A 22912-nucleotide genomic window follows, 5' to 3' on the forward strand; every position below is an offset into this window, starting at 1 on the left:
TTCTTCTTTCTGTTTTGTTTTACTTCCTTTATTGTTCTTTCCAAACTTTATGCCTACTTCATTCACTGATTTTTAAAACTGTATTATTTTCTAATATATAAATTTAAAGCTATACATTTATTTCTAGTAACTGTTTTAGTTGAATCTGTAATAATTTGATGTGCAGTTTGTTCCATGAATGGTCAATTCCAAATATTTTATATTTCAAATATGTTTTCTTCTTTGAATCATGTTTTATTTAGACTATCTTCTTAAGTTTCTGAACATACTGGGAGGTGTGTTTACCTGTGTGTGATTGATACCCAGTTCTCAATTGTACCAAGAAAATGCCTATGTAATTTCAGTGCTTAGGTATTTGTTGAGATTTGTTTGGTTCGTGGCTTAGGACAGTTTCATTAATCATCCATGAATTCTTGAAAAAAAATGTTTATTTTCTGAAAAATGGGGGCAACAGTCTGTAAATGATAAATGTCCTATGGATCAAATTATCTATATTCTTACTAATTTTTGCCTGTTTGAGCCAGCTGTCACAGATAAAAATCTATCACATTGACTGTGCTGTGGCCACATAAAGATTTTGATTCTGAATGAGATTAAGACATTTCTGGTACTGGTATGGAAGAATCATTTTGGGAGTTTATTCTCTTAGTTTTCTTGTTCCTTATCTTTTTTTTTTTTTCATATTTCTGGTTTGCTAAAATATAAAGCTATGAGGTCTTGACAGTGCATAGTTCTCTTCAAATCAAGGAGATTTTTAAACAGGAAGTCATATATTTATTTTTGAATATAGAGTTTTGCTTTTCCATTTTTATATTTCATAAGCTGACTCTGAATTTTTATCAGATTAGTCAGGTATATATAGTTTAAATTCTGCTAAGTGAGATGGATAAATAAGAAAGTATGTGTTATAAATATTGTAGTAAACAGCCTTAGGATAGGTATAATTTGGTTATAATATATGATCTAAGTATAGTAATGCTATAGTAGAAGTATAAGTCAAAGTGATGAATATTAAGGCAAAAATAAAGCAGGGAATTGGAATTGGGATGTTGTCATAGGACATTCACAAATATAGATAAATCGGCCTGTGAAAACTGCATTAAAGAGAAAAGGCGCTAACTGTCCAGATTCCAGCTATCTGAGGAATGAGCATTCCAAGCACAAGAATAAAAATGGTGAAGACCTTTTGGCTGAGTATTCCTGACACATTGGAGAGCCAAAAAGAAAAGAAAGTAAATAAACAAAAAACAAAAAAGGAAAACCCACCTTGTCAGTGTGATGTAGCCCCTCCCTTTGGTTTTCTTTAAAAATTCCGTACATTTCTCTGCAGTAGTTGGGATACACAGATTCTCATAATATATCAGTAATAATAATAAACATTTATTGAGTACTTACTTTGTGCTGGGCACCTTTTTTTAGAAACTACATGCAATTTTATGCACATCTCAACAAGCCTGACAATACAATGGTTGGTTAAACAAGCAGCGTTTATTAGCCAATGTTTTGGGAGGCTAGAAGTCTAAAATCAGGGCATTGGCAAGACAACGATTTCTCCTAAAACTGTAGCCTCCTTGTGCTGGCTTGTCACAGGCCTTGGGGTTCCTTAACTTACATCTCTGCATCCCATCACATGGAAGTCTCTCTCTCCTGTGTCTGCTTTTCTGGTTTCCACTGACTTCTATTTTTGGCTCCTTTGACTGTGTGTGAATTTTTCTGTCTTAATATAATGTCTTGCATATAGATTGAAGCCCAACCTTATTCAGTTTGGGCACACCTAAATAGGATTTTAGAGGATCTTTTCAGAACTAAGTCCACACCTTAACTGATAATACGTCTTCAAAGGGTCCTATTTACAAATGAGTTCACATCTACATAATGTGGATTAAGATTAAGAAAATGTTTTTGTTGGAGAACATAATTCAGTCTACCCCATTGCCTTTTTATATAAAAGACAACAACAACAAAAAATCAACTCAGATCACTTTGCCCAAGGTCATAAATAGGAAATAGTATATCTAAGATTGAGACCCAAATTTGACTTTAATTTCCCTATGTTTTCTACTGTTTTACAATACCTTCTGTATATGAAAGAAAAAATGATTAAAAACCATTTAAATTGGGTGTACAGGTGGTTCAGTGGTAGAATGTTTGCCTTCCATGCAGAAGACCTGGGTTTGATTCCCAGACCATGCACATGGGTAATGCTTGACTTATCTTGAAAGTTTGTTGGAAGAGCCTATCCTACATATTTTGTTATTCTGATATATAAAATGTCTTGAGTCACCCATGGTGGGGTAGATACATTGGTGCTCATAAGCTGGTCTGTGTTAACTTGTGAGAGCTGGTTGCATGTATCTCTTCCCACATCTTGTTCAATGATGTCACGTTGGTAATATGAAGTCAGCTATGTTGGGAATTTTTGCACCATGGAAACAAGCAAAGATTCTTCCTTGCCAGAGCTTCCTTACCACCTCTGTATAAATGATAATGGTGAAGTCTTTGCATTCAGAATTCTTCAAAAATTTTTTTTTACTTCTTGATAACCATTTGATGCTGTGAAGAAGTTAACTTCCCAATAACACCCTATAGGAAAGGAGATGTCAATTGTTGTAAGAGTTAAAAGCCAAAATATCAGTGGTTTAACACAATAGGAATTAATTTCTTGCTCACATAGATAAAATAAGGCTGATTGTTAGAAGGTTCTTTTCCAGTCAGTGAATGAGGAACCCACACTTTATCCATCTTGTGGCCACTCCCATTATCAGGTGGTCATCTATATTGAACTAGCAAAGGAAAAAGAATATGGTTAAACACTCATGGTCATTTTTTATGAAGCCTGGGAAGCTGAAAAATTATGCCACTTATGTGTCTAAGAAGAAGAAAGCACAGATTTCATGGAGAGCTAGTTAGTCTCCACCACAATGAAAATATGGCCTGTGTTGCTACAACATGTTGTTGTTGATTTTTTTATATATAGCGTATGGAGGGGTCACATTTCATTATTTTTCCATGTGAGTGTACTCTTATTGCAGCACCATTTGTTGAATTTTGTTTGTTTCTTGTTTGTTTGGTTTTGTTTTTTGAGATGGGGGAAAAGTGCATGGACCGGGAATTGAACCCAGGTCACCCGCATGACAGGCGAGAATTCTACTAGTGAACTACCCTTGGACCCCTGCTACAACATGTGTTTTTATGACACTAATTAACTTACATATTATTGTGATAATGAGGTCCAAACAGTGCCAGAGTTGTCTGTATGTTCATATGTGATTTTTTTTTCTAGAGAAGGTGAGCCAGAAAAAAGTGAACATGGAATTCCAGTCTTTCTTAGGAAAGGAGAGAGCCTTCAGTTCAGTTTCTGGGCAGGCAGCACCCTTTTAACTCTGTTATAAAAAAAGTAAAAATGAGTGCCTACCCCCAGAACTTCCTTCCCACAGAGGTATACACCAATCTTGCATGCTTCAAGCTCACAAACTTCCTCTTGTGCCTTAACTGTCTTCTTGTCTGGGCTATCAAGATTTTGCCTGAGGTTTTAATTATTGTTATTATTAGTGCCCTGGTTACAGAGTTCATAGTTTTTTTTTTTTTTTTAAAGACAGAGAGAAGGAAGGAAGGATAGAAGGAAGGAAGGAAGGAAGAAAGGGAAACATCTCCAAACATTTTCTTGCTTTATTGTATTTTGTTTTTCCGTTTTTGTTACATGGGCTGGGGCCGGGAATCGAACCGAGGTCCTCCGGCATAGCAGGCAAGCACTTTGCCCGCTGAGCCACCGCGGCCCGCCCGAGTTCATAGTTTTTTAATAGACGGCCCTAAATCTCTTTTTCCTAAAACAGTATTATTTTTAGTGTGTAATGTTACAGTTTTATAGAGATACACATACATGGCACAGCTGATCCAACTGAGATTAAACCAAAAGAAAAACCACAATCTCCAATAACATTTCCAAATATAAAATTACTTGACATTTAGACCATTTAAGTCAAAGCTCAGGTGCTTGTTTAATAAGAGAATGCACCGAAAATTCTTTATTTTATACGTGTTTGAAATTTAGCAGCCTTGGCTTTTGACTTTCCAAATCAAAAAGGGATGTACGGAAATTAATTTCCGAACGACTGTCAGCACTCCTCGCATGTGACAACCTGAGAGGGATCGCTCAGGGAATCATCAGCTGTCGCTGCAGACTCCTTAATATTTAATGGGAGGTTTCACTATGATATCCTTCTTAAGAGTTAAAAACGAGAGGGCTGCTGGGTTTATTAGGTTGTCTTGAACTTCTGAGTGCATACGAATCAGCATATGATACTCTCCTGTGTCATTTTTAATTTACTTCTTTAGGTTGTTTCAGTGGCCTATGATTCCCTGGATACCTGCTTGATAAGTCAGAAAAGTCATGGGAGTCAAAGTGGCATGAGCTGCAAAGTCAATAAATCAAACGTGGTACTGATTTCTATACAACCTTGAAAGCAGACGAAATTTCTTGTTGATAATTAATGAGCTTTCTCAGATGATCTGTTTATGGTAGTGATTATGGCGCTTGTCAAACGAACACACTCCATAGCAATTTGTCAGTATTTCTGAGCCACTATGGTCTCTTTTCATTGGAAAGGAAATGTTTTTTATGTAACTTTTTGATATGTCTAAGATCATTTTTAAAAGTTCTTATGAATAGTTTTACAAAAACATTGTGATTCTAATGTGTTTCATTTTTGTCAAATGCAATGAAAAAACAAAAACAAACTTCACTGGCACGGGCTCCTCTGCCTTTTTGCCCCCTTTACGTAAACATATTTATATGTGAAATGTCTGACTTTAGAAAATCTCAGACTTTTATTTTCTTTCATTCTTGAGCTTTCAAAGAGCATTATGTTGTCTTTTGGTCTTAGACAAGTCACGGCCTCTCTCGATTTATTTTTATTTATTTGCAAAATAAAAGTAATGTTACCTGTACTTCAGGTGATATGAAAATAAAACTTCACAAAGTGTCAAGTGCAATAGGAATGGAAATAAAATTATGGCCTGCTGTAGTTTCAAAGCAGTAGGGCACCTCTTGAAAGAGAAAAGGTGAATCATCTACCCAGTCATCTCATACGTTGAACCATATTTTGTGCATGCATAGCTACTTATACTTACCTAGGACTTACATGATAAATATCTAAAGAAAAATACATATTAACATTTAACTGAAAATCTGTATTTGTGGGCCGTACTCTGGAATTTTCACTGATTTGACATTAATTTCTGCCAATAGTAAAATATTAAAGTAATGGTAAATACGAGTCTGAACAATTCTATTGCAGGTGTTTTGAGTAGTGTTTGTAGGACATAGCATCTTGGAGGAAAGTTAATATTTTCAATTCCAGCAAGAGAACTCATTTTATTCATCAGTGTATTAACAAGACAAGGATGACAGAAATTCAGTAGTCCCATTAGTGATTTTGAGTTGTCAAGAGAAAAATCTCTGTTCCATCTTTCAGTCTTTATACTTCACTGTATGTCATTATCATGTGGAAGAGTGTTTAGCAATAAATTGATGGAAATTGATCACTGTCTCATAAAACAATAGAAAAATATATGCTATTTCTTTAGATTAGCACAGTCATCATATGTAAAACCAGTTTTATTAGGATATCCTCAAAGACTGGAATGGCTTTCTGACTTTTAACACAAAGTTTACTTAGCTTGATTCAATTTTATGAAGGCTTTTAACACATTTAACAAAGGTCTAATGAAAGGTCTAATGAAGACCTTTGGTGCAGATTTAAAGAAATAAGAAAGATGGATTGTTAGTAATTGTGTTGAGCAAAACTATCTACCTATATATTATTCTAATATCATTTTTATTACCATGTAATCTTGAATAAGATGTCGACTGCCTTTACATTTTCCCCAGTCTATAAAATGGGCTTTGTAGTTCCACATCAGGCATAGTGAGAATTGAATGATTTTATGACTTGTGTGATAGGTAATATAAAATATAAACCCGGTAGGATTTGTAGTGGTGTATGATATTGGTTGTAATAAAAGGTCTAATGACATTTCCCCATCGCTGTTCTTTCAGGTTGCTTTCAACTATGTAATGTTTTTCGATCCCATGAAATGGAAATTGACCAGTGCTTGCTGGAGTCCCTTCCCCTCGGCCAACGCCAGCGCCTGGTGAAACGCATGCGCTGTGAGCAAATCAAAGCCTATTATGAACGAGAGAAGGCTTTTCAAAAGCAGGAAGGATTCCTGAAAAAGTTGAAGCATGGAAAGAATCAGAAAGTTCATTTTAACCTTGCTGACATGATACAGGATGCAATCATCCATCGCAATGACAAAGAAGGTACTTAACAAAAAAGAAAGAGGTTTTCTGAGTATGGGTTTTCATGTCTTTTGTTTTGTTGCTTTTTGATGGGGAGATTAGTGATAAGATTTCTTTTAAATATTGGAGTCTGCTTTCTTTTAACTGTCTGGAACATTTTAGAAAAATAACTCTTTCCAATGAACGTTGTTAAAAGTCCCAAGTCTCTTAGTAAATATGAGAAAACTGTAAAATTTTGTTGAGATTATTGCTCGTGTTTTTTTATGAATTACCTGTCTGGAAAGTAAGTGGTTTCCTTTCAAATTACTCATTCAGATTATTAATGAAATTGTTTTTTATCAATAAAATTATTTCCTTTGATGATGAGATTGGCTTGGAAAGTTCATTAATTATTAACTTTTATATGGATAGATATAGTAGTGAACACAGTTTCACCCCGCATTTTCAGGACAAAGAGTCAATTTCTTCATCTCTTAAAGTAGACTGCCCTGGAATATTGAATTTAGTAAATCCAAATCTTAATGCACTAAGACTACTGTGCTCCTCACCTTTTATGTATTCTTGTGTATGAATTTTGTTTCATTGTAAAAATTTATCTGTTTTAGAATCTATAATCCAAAGCTCTGGAGTAAGAAAATTTGTCTAGCTGTATACATGTAGAAAGCTTCAAATATATGTATTTACCTTGCTTGTTTTTAAACCGAGGAGTGAATTAATCTAAAACAGGCAAACAAATAGCACAGGCTCACAATTCCTTGAGCACAACTAAAAATACAAAAAGGTCTGAAAACCAAAGCTCACTTTGTTACAAATCCTTGCCTGGCCTATTTATGTTCTTTTAAGTTATTAAATTGTAAAAGTTCTAAATTCAATAACATACCTGGTCCCAAAGCTCTCAAGTAGGGATTATGATCCATATATAGAAAAACTGCAGCAAATTATATACAACAACAGTGATAATAAGAAGACTAAAGTAGTTCTTTTCATGATTCCATGTGGGCTTGCTAGTTAAACTGGAAGACTGAGAAGCTTGCATAGGTTTTTCTTAAAGTACAATGACAGTGGCAGAGAATATCTGACGAGAAATGTCCCTAAGAGTCTCCTACTGCAGCCTTATTATGCATGAAGGAACTAAGATTCAGTGCATATTATCTGGAACGCCCTTCCCTTTTTTTAAAAAACGCACCCTTTTTTTTAAAAAAATTATTTATTAATTAAAAAAAATTTAACAAATGAACTAAAACATCAACATATATAATCAGCAATTCACAATTTCATCACTTAGTTGCATATTCTTCATTTCTTAGAACATTTACATCAATTCAGAAAAAGAAATAAAAAGACAAACAGAAAAAAAAAGATTATATGTACCATACCCCTTACCCCTCGCTTTCATTAGCATTTCATACTAAATTTATTTTAACATTTGTTTCCCCTATTATTTATTTTTATTCCATATGTTCTATTCGTCTGTTGACAAGGTAGATAAAAGGAGCATCAGACACAAGGTTTTCACAATCACAGTCACATTGTGAAAGCTATATCATTATTCAGTCATCCTCAAGAAACATGGCTACTGGAACACAGCTCTACATTTTCAGGTGGTTCCCTCCAGCCTCTCCATTACATCTTGAATAACAAGGTGATATCTACTTAATGCATAAGAATAACCTCCAGGATAACCTCTCGACTCTGGAATCTCTAAGCCATTGCCACTTTGTCTCATTTCACTCTTCCCCCTTTTGTTGAGAAGTTTTCTGAATCCCTTGATGCTGAGTCTCAGCTCATTCTAGGGTTTTTCTCAATCCCTTGATGTTGAGTCCCATCAGCTCATTCTAGGATTTCTGTCCCACATTGCCAGGAAGGTCCACACCCCTGGCAGTCATGTCCCACATAGACAGGGGGAGAGTGGTGAGATTGCTTGTTGTATTGGCTGGAGAGAGAGGCCACATCTGAGCAACAAAAGAGGTTCTCTTGAGGGTGACTCTTAGGCCTAAATTTTAAGTAGACTTCACCTATCCTTTGTGGGATTAAGTTTCATATGAACAAACCCCAAGACTGGGGGCTCAGCCTATAGCTTTCATTGTCCACACTGCTTGTGGGAATATCAAGAATTCAACTTGGGGAAGTTGAATTTCTCCCCGTTCTCACCATTCCCCGAAAGGGACTTTGCGAATACTTTTCCACTCACTGATTGAATCACTCTGAGATTCATCAGGGCATCACTCTGGACAAACCAACAAAATCTCATTTCCTACCTAAGATTCCAAGTACTTAAGGTGTTCAATCAAACTATCTACATAAGTTATATTAGGAAATGCACTAGTCAAAATATAAATTTTGTACCAAATAAACATTTTTTGCTTTAGTCTCACACATAAGGTGAGATTTATTTTCAGCACCCTGCAGTAATGACATTCCTTTGTTCTTCCTCATGCAAAAACATTTTTAAAATATGTACATTTAGTCACTATTATTATACACTCTAGGTATTCCTAGATTATACCATCTCAATCTTTAACATCTATCTTTCTTTATGATTTCACTTATGACCCCAGCCCTCCTCTCTCTATCATTCTCACATGCAGCTTCATTCAGTGTTTTAACATAATTGTATTGCAGTTAGGTAGTATTGTGCTGTCCATTTCTGAGTTTTTATATTCAGTCCTGTTGCACAATCTGTATCCCTTCAGCTCCAATTACCCAATATCTTACCCTATTTTTATCTCCTGGTGGTCTCTGATACCAACAAAATATTCCAAGTTTATTCACTAATGTCAGTTCATATCAGTGAGACCATACAGTATATGTCCTTTTGTTTTTTGCTAATCTCACTCAGCATAATGTCCTAGAGGTCCATTCATGTTGTTGCATAGTTCATAACTTTATTCTGTCTTAAAGCTGCATAATATTCCATCGTATGCATATACCACAGTTTGTTTAGTCACTCATCTGTTGATGGACATTTTGGCTGTTTCCATCTCTTTGCAATCGTAAATAATGCTGCTATAAACATTGATGTGCAAATGTCTGTTGGTGTCTTTGCCCTTATGTCCTTTGAGTAGATATCTAGCAATGGTATTGCCAGGTCATATGGCCATTCTATATTCAGCTTTTTGAGGAACTGCCAAACTGCCTTCCACAGCAGTTACCATTTGACATTCCCACCAATGGTGAAATAGTGTGCCTCTTTCTCTACATCCTCCCCAGCACTTGTCATTTTCTGTTTTGTTGATAATGACCATTCTGCTGTGTGTGGTTTTGATATCTCATTGTGGTTTTGATTTGCATTTCTCTAATGGCCAGGGAAGTTGAGCATCTCTTCATGTGCCTTTTGGCCATTTGTATTTCCTCTTCTGAGAGGTGTCTGTTCAAGTCTTCTTCCCATTTTGTAATTGGATTGTCTATCTTTTTGTTGTTGAGTTGAACAGTCTCTTCATAAATTCTAGATACTAGACCTTTATCTGATATGTCGTTTCCAAATATTGTCTCCCATTGTGTACGCTGTCTTTCTACTTTCTTGATGAAGTTCTTTGATGAGCAGAAGTGTTTAATTTTGAGGATTTCCCATTTATTTATTTATTTCTTCAGTGCTCTTGCTTTGGGTGTAACGTCTATAAAACCACCTCCAAGTATAAGATTTATAAGATATTTCCCTACATTTTCTTCTGTTTTATGGTCTTAGACCTAATGTTTAGGTCTTTGGTCCATTTTGAGTTAATTTTTGTATAAGGTGTGAGATATGGGTCCTCTTTCATTCTTTTGAATATGGATATCCAGTTCTCTATGCAGCATTTATTGAAGAGACTGTTCTGCCCCAGGTGAGTTGACTTGACTGCCTTATCAAAGATCAATTGTCCATAGATGAGAGGGTCTATATCTGAACACTCTATTTGATTCCATTGGTCAATGTAGCTATCTTTGTGCCAGTACCATGCTGTTTTGACTACTGTAGCTTTGTAATATGCCTTAAAGTCAGGCAACGTGAGACCTCCAACTTCATTTTTTTTCCTCAGGATACCTTTAGCTATTTGGGGCACCCTGCCCTTCTAGATAAATTTGCTTATTGGTTTTTCTATTTCTGAAAAGTAAGTTGTTGGGATTTTGATTGGTATTGCATTGAATCTGTAAATCAATTTAGGTAGAATTGACATCTTAACTATATTTAGTCTTCCAATCCATGAACATGATATGCCCTTCCATCTATTTAGGTCTTCTGTGATTTCTTTTAACAATTTCTTGTAGTTTTCTTTGTATAGGTCTTTTGTCTCTTTAGTTAAATTTATTCCTAAATATTTATTCTTTTGGTTGCAATTGTAAGTGGAATTTTTTTCTTGATTTCCCCCTCAGATTGTTCATTGCTAGTGTATAGAAAAACTACAGATTTTTTAGTGTTGATCCTGTACCCTGCCACTTTGCTGTACTCGTTTATTAGCTCTAGTAGTTTTGCTGTGGATTTTTCAGGGTTTTTGACATATAGTATCATATCATCTGCAAACAGTGATAGTTTTATTTCTTCTTTTCCAATTTTGATGCCTTGTATTTCTTTTTCTTGTCTAATTGCTCTGGCTAGAACTTCCAACATGATGTTGAATAACAGTGGTGATATTGAACATCCTTGTCTTGTTCCTGATCTTTGGGGGAAAGTTTTCAGTTTTTCCCCATTGAGGATGATATTAGCTGTGGGTTTTCATATATTCCCTTTATCATTTTAAGGGAGTTCCCTTCTATTCCTATCCTTTGAAGTATTTTCACAGGAAAGGATGCTGAATTTTGTCAAATCCTTTTCTGTATCAATTGAGATGATCATGTGATTTTTCTGCTTTGATTTGTTGATATGGTATATTACATTAATTGATTTTCTTATGTTGAACCATCCTTGCATACCTGGGATGAATCCTACTTGGTCATGATGTATAATTCTGTTAATGTGTTGCTGGATTTGATTTGCTAGAATTTTGTTGAGGATTTTTGCATCTATATTCATTAGAGAGATTGGTCTGTAGTTTTCTGTTTTTGTAATATCTTTGTCTGGCTTTGGTATGAGGGTGATGTTGGCTTCATAGAATGAGTTAGGTGGCTTTCCCTCCTCTTCAATTTTTTTGAAGAGTTTGAGCAGCATTGGTACTAATTCTTTCTGGAATGTTTAGTAGAATTCACATGTGAAGCCATCTGGTCCTGGACTTTTCTTTTTGGGTAGCTTAATGACTGATTCAATTTCTTTACTTATGATTGGTTTGTTGAGGTCATCTATTTCTTCTCGAGTCAAAGTTGGTTGTTCATGCCTTCCTAGGAAGTTGTCCTTTTCATCTACATTGTTGTATTTATTAGGATAAAGTTGTTCATAGTGTCCTGTCATTACTTCCTTTATTTCAGTGGGGTCAGTGGTTATGTCTCCTCTTCCATTTCTGATCTTATTTATTTGCATCCTCTCTCTTCTTCTTTTTGTCGGTCTTACTAAGGGTCCATCAATATTATTCATTTTCTCATAGAACCAGCTTCTAGTTTTATTTTTTTTCTCAGTTGTTTTCATGTTCTCAATTTCATTTATTTCTGCTCTAATCTCTGTTATTTCTTTCCTTTCACTTGCTTTGGGGTTAGTTTGCTGTTCTTTCTCTAGTTCTTCCACGTGGACAGTTAATTCCTCGATTTTTACCCTTTCTTCTTTTTTGATATAGGCATTTAAGGCAATAAATTTCCCTCTTAGCACTGCCTTTGCTGCGTCCCATAAGTTTTTATATGTTGTATTTTCATTTTCATTTGCCTCGAGTTATTTACTGATTTCTCTTGTAGTTTCTTCCTTGACCCACTGGTTGTTTAAGAGTGTGTTTCCTCCATTAGTTTTTCTCCTCCTTTTCCCTTCTCTTCTCCTTCTGGGACACCCATAACATAAATATTTGTGTGGTTCATATTGTCATTCAATTCCCTGAGTCCGTGTGCATATTTTTCCATTTTTTCCCTATTGTTTCTGTTTCTTGTCGGATTTCAGACGTTCCATCCTCCAGTTCACTGATCCTGTGTTTTGCCTCTCAAAATCTACCATTGTAGGTTTCCGTTGTTTTTTTCATCTCTTCTACTGTGTCTTTCATGCCCATAAGTTCTATGATTTGTTTTTTCAGACTTTCTGTATCATCTTTTTGTTCATTCCTTGCCTTATTTATATCCTCCCTCAATTCATTTATTTGGTTTTTGATGAGGTTCTCCATGTCTGTTTGTATATTGTGAATTAATTGTTTTAGCTCCTGTATCTCATTTGAATTGTTGGTTTCTTCCTTTGATTGGGCCATATCTTCAATTTTCCTGGTGTGATTTGTTATTTTTTGCTGGTGTCTAGACATTTAATTACCTTAGCTAGTTTATTCTGGAGATTGCTTACACTTCCTTTACCTAGGGTTTTCTTGCTGGATGGATTTGTTGTCTATCCATTTTTTGACATTCCATTCAGCTTTATCTGGACCTTTAGCTTAAGTTTTGTTTAACAGAGGAGAATTTTTCAGTTCTTGTTTTCTTGTTTCTTGCCCTGCTTGTATGGTGCCTTTCCCCCCCCCCCACCCTTAGGAGGGTCTGCTTAGGTATTATAGACCCCAGTCAGATTTCCCCCCAGCCAGATTTTCCCAGGCCAAACTGGCCTCCTATCAGGAGGAAAGAGTCACCTGTGTCAGTTTTCCCTGCAGGTGAGACCCAGCAGGTTGAAAGACTTTCCTGTGAAGTCTCTGGATTCTGTTTTTCTTATCCTGCCCAGTAGGTGGTGCTTTTCTGCCTGCAGGTCCCACCAGCATAGGATGATGCAGTAGCTTTAACTTTGGCAGACTCTCCCTGCTGGGGGCGTGGTGGAGACAGAGGAAAGGCTGTAGGCTGGTTTTAATGGCTTCAAATTACCAAACCCTGGTGTCTGAGTTCCTTGAGGAAGGGATTCCACCTGAGTTGGGCTTCAAACCTCCCCCAGGGAAGGCATAGGTTCCAGATAAGCCCTCAAACAAGCTTCTTTCTGCCTATGCCTGGGGCAGTTGCAGCCTGAGAAGTCCTGCCGCTGAATGCAAAGGCAGTCAAGCCTTTGTAGAGACACAGCCACAAAAGCTTCTGCTTCCTTTTTTTTTTTTATTTTTTTTATTTTTCCATCAACCCTGCACCCTTGGTGCCGGGGCAAAAATGAGCGACCTCTGCTTTGACCAGGTTCACCTGAGCTGGGGGCCTATTTTTATAGTCAGAATTTGTTAATTAATTCCACAATTGGTGTTTGATTGCACTCAGCCCCTGCTGCCAGTAAAGTCTCTTTCCTTTCCCCTCTGGGAAGCAGCCTGTGGGGAAGGGTGCCCGCCCCCCACAGCTTGGGGAACTCATGGTTCTGGGGAGGCTCGCAGCCAGTCCAGCTGGTCCAGACTGGGGTATGCTGTGTGTTCAGTCACTGACGTGGCTCCAGGAGCTGTTCTGTACTGTTTCTGGTTATTTAGTAGTTGTTCTGGAGGACGAACCAAAACGCACACATTGCTAAACCGCCATCTTGGCCCGGAATCCTCCATAGCACTCTTAGCTTCCAAATTACTGTCTTCTTACTTAAAGCTATTCATGTGATGGGGGGGTCTCTGTGAATACATAGGGACCTTGAGGGAGGGACAATGTCTTTCAGATCCATTGCTCCTTCTTGCCCATCCCAGACTTCCCAGTGCTGTTGAATGAGAGTGAATCAATTTGTCCTAGTTCTCCCAGACAATAGTCATCAGAGCAAACCTAAATTAGAATACAGGCCTTCCATTTGAAAGAATAATAATTTAAAAGTAATGAAAGAAAAATCAATTTGCATATTAGTAAAGTCTCTTGTGCTTCAAGTATTTGAAGTAAGGTGCAAAATAACCACAGTACAAATCAATGGTCCTGTCAAAGTTAAAAAGAAATTAAGAGTAGAGGGGTTGTGAGGGTAGTTCATTGGTAGAATTCTCACCTGCCACATGGGAAACCTTGGTTCAATTCCCAGCCCATGTACTTCCCAAACAAACAAGCAAACAAACAAATGAAAAATCAAACAAAAATTCAACAAATGTTGCCGCAATATGCTCACATGGGGAAAGAATGAAATGTGACCCCCACCATACAGAATAAAAAGAAAAAAAAATAAATTAAGAGTAGGAAATAATAAAATTGGAGACCAAGTAAAACTCATTTTTTATGTTTTCTGGAGAGCATTCAAGTCATCTAATTTATTTTTTAATTTTTAAGACACTGTTGTTTTCAAAGCTCAATAAACACCCCCCCCCACACACAATTCAGACATTTTATGTAGCAGAAAATACACGAGAGCCCATCAGCAGGTTAAATTGGGATGCTAAGTAAATGTATTTTAGTGCATATCTGAAAATAAAGCTTCTCCAATCACCGTTTGCAAGTATTTCAGATTCTTGTAGCTAAATCAGTAAGTCATCTGATCCTGATTAATAGTTTTTGAAAACTTTCTATAGCCATGAAACTGTGCTGACACTTTGAAGATTGAAGAGCAGGGAGAGATATGAATCCTACCCTAACAAAACTTCTAAGTAAAGAGTGAAAGACTTATGGATATAATCGAAAATAATGAGTAAAAGTGATATCTGATAGAACTGGACTATATTGACAATGTGTTTTGGAGAATATGGCTTTTAAGAGACTATAACCTTGAAGGGTGCTTGGACTGTACATATTTGAAGGAAATAAAGGAAAATACTGGGCTCTTGGACAGCAGCTTGGGGGAGTACATCCCCAAAAGTGGGCATGACAATAGAGTAGCTATTGTCTTTATTATGTGTCAGATAGATATGACTGAAACAGACAAAAGCTTTCTCTCTATGATGCCCAACTGCCTAGTATGGGTGACCACAAGTAATAAGGTCAAGTTAAATATATAGTAGAATAGATAAAGTTAAATGCTGAAGGCGAACTTGGCATCACTGAAAGGGACTCCCAATGGAGGTAGGGAATTAACTATGCAGATATCTGGGTAGAGCATTTCAGGCAGAAGAAATGAAGGGCACAAAGCCTAGAGGGGAGAACATCCAAGCCTTTTGGAGCACCAACGAGGTGACCTGCAATGTAGGGACAGAGATAAATGAAGAGGACGGAGAAAATGAGGTCAGAGGATAAGAGGAGCCAGATCATACAGAACCTGGTCAATGAAAAGGGCTTTGGCTGTTGTGCTGAATGAGCTCTGACACCATCAGAAGATTCTGAGCAGAAGAGAGACCAGATACCACTTATGAATTAACAGGATCAGCCCAACTGCTGTATTCCCACTTGACTGATTAATTAGGCACATAATATTTCTTGCCTAATTAAATTTTTCGTAAACCCAAGAGGGAAATGACTGAAGGATTACTAAGGCAAGATCAGGAAAATTAGTTAGGAGATTCTAGTAGTATGCTAGGCAAGAAAAAATGGTTCTTTGGACCAAAGTAGAATAAGGATTTGGTGAGAAATAGTTAGATTTTATAATCATTTTAAAGATAGTGCTGGCAGGAAGTATTGATGAACTGACTATGGGGAATATATTAATTTTTGGTTACTATTATAACAAATTACCACAAGCCCATTCATTCAAAACAAAATGAATTTATTATTTTGGAAGCCAGAAGTCTGGTAAAGGGCCTGCTGGGTTAAAATCAAGGTGACAGAAGTACTGCTTTCCATTTTGAAAGTTGTAGTATAGAATCTTGTTTCTTTGACTTTTCCAGCTTCTAGAGATGGTCTGTCTCTTCCATGAGTTTTCTGTAAAGAGAAGAGAAATTAAGGGTATTTCAGTTTTCTTTTTGGGAAAAATAGTATAATCCATGCAAGATGGGAAAATTGTAACAGTGGAGTAACAGGGGAAAATTTCTGGAGCAAGACCTTTATATACACAGAGGGTGATAAAATCGGGTGCCTAAGTGGAGGGATTGACTAAATTAGGACCATCTATAGCAGTTGTTTTTAACCCTGAATGCACATCAGGACCATCTAGAGAGAATTTTTTTTAATTAATGTCTAGATAATTAAAGATTCTGATTTAATCAATCTGAAGTGTGGCTAGGAATTTTTTCAGAGTACCCAGGAGATTCTGAATGCACCAAATAGGTAGAGACCCTCCAATCTAGAGTAGTTGAGAGAAGATGTAGTTAAATTGGAGGACATGGTGATGGGAGCTTATGGTAGGTCTCTCATTGTGGCATACATTTATTATGTAAGCACTTTGACTGTCAGTTAAATATGAGGAGGGGGAAGAAGAATTTCACAGTAAGGAAAGAGAATAATGTATGGTGGTGGGAGAATGAATGGCACAAGAAAATATAATATGTAAAAAATAATAGGACTCATAAATAAAATGATATATAAAAATGAGAAATGAAAGAGACAGATCAAATATGACTCTTCAAAGTTCTCCGAAACTGATTGGCCTATCCTCTGTACTCCTTTGTTCTTACTCTTAACTATTTGATTTTCTATCCTAAAATTTTCCTATGGTTTTTAGAATACAGTTTCATGTCTTCAGTTTGCCATGACAGAAATTATTCCACCTGTATCCACAGATATATATTTGGTGGATAGTATTATAATATCCTAAATATTTCTTACCTATTAATCTCACTTAATATTTTTTGCCCAAAGAAATCTTTTTGTAAACCCAAATGCCTGGCAGGTTCTAGTTCTTTAATACATAATTTAATTGTATTAATTGAATGTGCATGATGTATAGCAGTTTGTTTATAAAAAAATATTAATATAAAGACACTAAATCAAAGCAAGTAGTTATATTTGATATTTCTACTCAAAATAAGGAAGGAAAAAAAATTTTGTTTGAATAATCCATATTTAACTTTGAGTCATATTTTATTGAAGGAATTCCTTTTTGTGTGCTTGTTTTTTGAATGGGAACAGAAAGGATTGGATACTAAATCTCCACATTTTTTCATGCTGAGTCATTCGAAGTGTTAGGGACATATTGGATCAAGAAAAAAATCACACACAATGTGCATAACAGAAACACACAAACGTAATATTTGCTGCATGCTTGCTATGTGCAACAGACTGTATGATCCCTTTCTGTAAATTAGCTTGTTTATAATGACAGAAATAACACAACAGAAATATCTTAGGTGTGTTGAAGGAGAATCTACTCAGAAAGCAAACTCATGTACATTTATTACTTCCCAGAAATAGTTCCTGTAACTAATGGAAGCAAGGTGATGGACAGTAAATAAGGTCAATGCTAGTGTCTGCTGATCAAAAAATAATTGAATGGCTCTTAGAATTCAGGAAAACTTTTAATCTCTAACCAATGATTGAAACTTTAAGTGGTTTAATGTAAAATTAGAACATTTATCAGTGCAGGATGTATTTATTCTCTATTTAGAGCTGACCCAAGTATGAAATAATGGTTCTATTAGTATTTTATATATCCTATAGTACCAGAAGCAAGATATGAATTTCTTGCTAATTCAAGAAATTGACTTGTGTTGCAAAGGGAAGTAATTGCTTTAGAGATGTTATAACTTTCATTTGTTTTACTTTTCCCAAAGAAGTATCCAGAAAAATGTTTCATTTTAGTCACAGAAGTGACATTTTTACTTACCTTTTTTTATTTAAATAGTTTTATTTAAGAATTAACCACCAAAAATCAATGTCTTAGTTTGCTTATCCATAGACATATTTAAGTTAAGTATCCAAATAATAATTTTAAAGCTTGTGTTTGTATAATAAATTTCATAAACCAATATAAAATTAAAGCAAACAAGGAAAAAATCTACAGATATCAGTTTCTTAAATTCTGTGTATTAAACACTATCATAAATCTTTTATTAGCCATCAAACTGTGTATGTTCTTTAAATATCAGATACAGAGTTCTTACAAATATCAACTTTGCTATACTGATGGCTTGTGTTACTGGCCATTTCAAGTTTTTTATTTCAGGAATTTATTTTATCTAACATTATAGCTGCCCATAGTTTTTATTTGTCAGATCTATATATGCTTTTCACTCTCTCACTTTTTATCCTTTAAGTTACCCTTATTAATACAATTCAGTTCTGTACCTTTCTCAGGACTTCCATCTCTGTGTTTTTTCAGTCACCAGAGCTCCCTTTAACATTTCTTGTAGGGCAGGTCTCTTGTTGGCAAATTCTCACAACTATTATTTATCTGTGAAGATCTTAATCTCTCCCTCAGTTTTGCAGGACAACTTGGCAGGATAAAATATTCTTGACTGGAAGTCTTTCTTGTTCAGAATCTTAAATATGTCATACCATCACCTTCTTACCTCCATGGTGCCTCCTGAGTAGTCTGAGCACAGTCTTATATAGTTTCCTTTGTATATGGTAAATCTCTTTTCTCTTGCTGCTTTCATGACTTTTTGCTTCTATGTTAAATTTGACATTCTTATAAGTCTTGGAGTAAGCCTATTTGGATTTACTCTATTTGGGATTCACTGGGCTTATTTGATTTGGAAGCTTATGTGTTTTATGAGGGTTAGGAGATTTCCCCCCATTGTATTTTCAACTAGCCTTCCTATCCCTTTATTCTTCTCTTCTCCTTCTGGGAACCAATAATTCTTATTATTTATATGCTTCGTGGTGTCTGTCATTTTCCTGAGATCAAGTTGCAATTTTTCCATTTTTCTTGCCATTTGTTCTTTTGAATGTTCAATTTCAATTGTCCTGTCTTCTAATTTGTGCATTCGTTTTTCTGCCTCTTGAACTCTACTGTTATGAGTCTCTAAAATATTTTTAATTTAGTCAATAATATCTTTCATCTCTGTGATAGCTGATATTTTTCTGTTTATTCTTTCAAATTTTTCCTTATGTTCCTCCAGTGTCTTCTTGATATCCTTTATCTTGTTATGAACAACCTTAATTAGTTGTTACAAATTCTGTGTCCCCTTGTGCAATTTAATTTAGTCAGTTAGCTGAGCCATATTTGCCTGGAACTTCTCGTGCTTTATGATCTCCTGTTGTAGATGGGGCATTTTAATGTCTTAATAAGGTTATTTTGCAGGTTTATTCCCTTCCCTTGACTGAGATTTTTAATCTACATGTATTAGCTTTGAAGATCCCCTTCTGGATTTGTCAGTCCTTCCCCTTGAAGCTAAGTCCCTAATCTCAAAGGGAATTCTACTTAGGGCTTTATTTGAGACATAGGCAGCTAAGCTGTTTGTCAGACTATGCTTTCTGCTTCTCCCCAGCAAATGGCGCTCTTGAGTCTTCTCATCTCCTTGGCCGACCTGCCCCCAACTGCAGGTGCTGTGTCTAGCAACCTGTCACAGTGCTCAGTTCAGCCAGCTGTCTTGGCTTCACCTCTCCATCCACTTACACCTGTGGTCTCTGAGCCTCTATGGGAGAAGGGGAGTGGTATCAGGACCCAAGCAAGTCCATTTCGCTGATGGGAAGCAGTTCTACAGCTTCCCCTTCTCCCTGGGGAAGGGTTCCTCTAGTCCTTCCCATGAAAAACAGGCTCTCACACAGCATCTCAAAGGGGCGGGATGTAGGCACTTTACCTTGACTAAGTAGAGTCTGTGCACAGGAAAAGCACATCTATTTCTTTCAAGCTTGTCAGGAAAACTCCCAGCTATGGTGCTGAAGTGAAAATCTTCCCAAACTTCTGCAGGGGTACATGGAGTCATGACCATTCTCTTTTCCCAGTTTCTGCGTTTTTGCTCAGAGGGCTTCCCCGTGTAGGGTAGAAGATCCTCAGTAACCACTGTACCTGGGAACCACTGTCCCAGTCATTTTTATATCACATCTCTTGTACAGAGCCGGGATGAACTCAGCCTCTCCTATTCTGCTGTCTTGCCAGAGTCCTTTTCCACTTATCTTTACACTACTAAAATAGACAAATATATACTTTTTTGGCATTTTTAAATTAACTTTTTTATTATATAATATAATATATATACAAAACAAAGAAAGAAAACAGCAATAGTTTTCAAAGGACTCGTCAACAAGTAGTTACAGGACAGATCCCAGAGTTTGTCATGGGCTACCATATGATCATCTCAGATTTATCCTTCTAGCTGCTCCAGAATATAGGAGGCTAGAAGGCTTAAATATTTTTTTTATCATCACAATTGACTTTTTTCCTTCTTTTTTGTGAAAAATAAGATATATATACGAAAAAGGCTATAAATTTCAAAGCACAACACCACAATTAGTTGTAGAACATATTTCAGAGTTGACATGGGTTACAATTCCAGAATTTTAGGTTTTTACCTCTAGCTGCTCTAAAATAGTAGGAGACTAAAAGAGATATCAATTTAATTATTCAACATTCATATTCATTTGTTAAATCCTTTCTTCTCTGTATAACTTGACCATCACCTTTGATCTTTCCATCCCTTTCTTTAGGGGTGTTTGGGCTATAGCAGTTCTAAATTTTTCATATTGAAAGTGTCTGTCACTAGTATGGGGTAGGGAGATTGAACTATCTGATGTTCTGGAGAGGCTGGGCTAGGTTTCAGGACTTATCTGGACCAGGGACCCATCTGGAGATTGTAGGTTTCTGGAAAGTTACTCTACTGCATGGAACCCTTGTGGAATCTTGTATATTGCCCTAGGTGTTTTTTAGGATTGACTGAAATGGTCCTGGTTGGGGTTTGTCAGGTTATGATAGGTAGCAAGATCTAATTGAAGCCTACATAAGAGCAACCTCCAGAGAGGCCTCTCGACTCTATTTGAACTCTCTGCCACTGATGCTTTATTAGTTATACTTCTTTTCCTCTTTTTGGTCAGGATGGAATTGTTGATCCCATGGTGCCAGGTTTGGATTCACCCCTGGGAGTCATCTCCCATGTCGAAGGGAGATTTTCACCCTTGGATATCATGTCTCATGTCGGGGGAGGGCAGTGATTTCACTTACAGAGTTGGGCTTAGAGAGAGTGAGGCCACATCTGAGTAACAAAAGAGGTCCTCCAGAGGTAACTCTTGGGCATGCCTATAGTAGTCTAAGCTTTTCCACTACCTACATAAGCTTCACAAGACTAAGCCTCGTGATCGAGGGCATGGCCTGTTGATTTGCGTGTCCCTAAAGTTTAACACGGTATCAGGGGATTCTCTGATGGTAAGGTTTAATAGTTCCATATTCTTTCTCCTATCCCTCAGGGAACTTTGCCAATGCTTTTTGATTATCTGCTTAATATACTCTAGGATGTACCCAGGCATTACAATAATCTATACAGGATTAACGGCCTTCATTCTTATTCTGGGATCCCTGTGTTTCAGTTGTTCAATGGACTATCCAGACAGGTTGAGTTCAAATGTACACTTTTTTTGTGCAATTGAGAAAGTAAATATGTGTATAAAGAGCCAGAAGAACAGCTTCTTCCCGTTAATTTATTGTTCAAAACTTTGCAGATTCTGTGAATATTTGTATAAATAATTTTAGCTCTCATTTACAAGTACTTTTACTGATTCACTTGAGTATAAAAAAGTCAAATATGTTTTCAAAGGAAATGTTATCTATGGTATTATTTATGCTAAAATCTATAGCATGTTATTAAATATAATTCAGGATTTTCATTTGATTTTTAAAATTTTTATGTAAGCAAACATTTAGTATTCTTGATACTTCATTTTTTTCTTCTGGTTGTTGGTGATAATTTAATGTGTATATTGTCATTTTAATACACGGTACCATTCTAAAATATTAGCCAACAATTCTTTTCCTTCAAAAAGGAAAATTTGCTCTAAATTATTTTTTTAGGTCATTAAATTAAACTATTACCCACACAAAAGGAAGAGAGAGAGAGAGAGAGAGAGAGAGAGAGAGAGAGAGAGAGAGAGAGAGAGAGAAACTTCTCAATGTAGGAAAACTTAAGTGGAAATGTAACTTGTGAAATTGGAATTCCTCCTCCCAACTCTCCATCAATGTTTACTGATTATTCCACAAGTATTTTTCTAAAAGTCATGGCTAATGTTGGTCTTTGCTTGGCATGTAACAGGCAACCCCAGCACTGTCTCAGGAAAACGTGTTCTTAAATTTACCCCATTCCTGTGGGTACAAATCCATTGTAGCAGGACGATGATGAGGTTTCTTTGGTTAAGGCATGGCCCATCTCAACTAGATGGACCTTAATCCTCTTACTGGAGTCCTTTGTAAGAGAAGAGGTAATCAACAAAATCCAGAAGAGAAGGGAGGGAATGGCAGACACCACTGTGTAAATTGCCATGTAATCACCAGTAGTTAGTCTTTGGAATGGAAGCATTGCCTTGATGATGCCTTGATTTATAAATTTCCCCGGGCTCAAAACTGTGACTACATAAATTTCCATTATCTAACGCGACCCATTTCAAGGCACTTTCTTTGGGCATCCCAGGAAACTAAAACACAATTTATCAAACTGATTCCTGATAGCTTAGCTCCCAATAATTCCTCAAGTTGATTTGCTTCCACCACCATTTGGAGTGCTTTCCTCCTGTGGTCTGGGTGAGCTCTCTGCCCAGTGTCAATGTACTGGGAAAAGGCAGCAATAAGAACTCTTCGTTCTCTTGGCTTTTCTTCCTCTTTCCCTGATCAATCTCCTGGACAATTTGTTTGTGCTTACCCCCGTTTTTAAAAAAATATTTTAACAAAACAACAGGACTTATTTATTAATTTATATGTCAAATATTTGTTTGTGTGGG

General features: G+C 36.3%; 1 protein-coding gene across 8 annotated transcripts in view; it reads left to right on the plus strand.

The window, feature by feature from the left end:
* MYO16 (myosin XVI) overlaps window positions 1-22912 on the plus strand; it is a 717568-nt gene that overhangs the window by 176339 nt on the left and 518317 nt on the right. For all 8 annotated transcript variants that reach the window (XM_077158660.1, XM_077158661.1, XM_077158656.1 and 5 more), the window contains one exon: window positions 6059-6322. In XM_077158660.1, the coding sequence (XP_077014775.1) occupies window positions 6097-6322 (226 nt within the window). In that variant the 5' untranslated portion in view covers window positions 6059-6096. The remainder of the gene's footprint in view (window positions 1-6058; window positions 6323-22912) is intronic.

Source organism: Tamandua tetradactyla, chromosome 4 (assembly GCF_023851605.1).
Source record: "Tamandua tetradactyla isolate mTamTet1 chromosome 4, mTamTet1.pri, whole genome shotgun sequence".
Taxonomy (NCBI): Eukaryota; Metazoa; Chordata; class Mammalia; order Pilosa; family Myrmecophagidae; genus Tamandua; species Tamandua tetradactyla.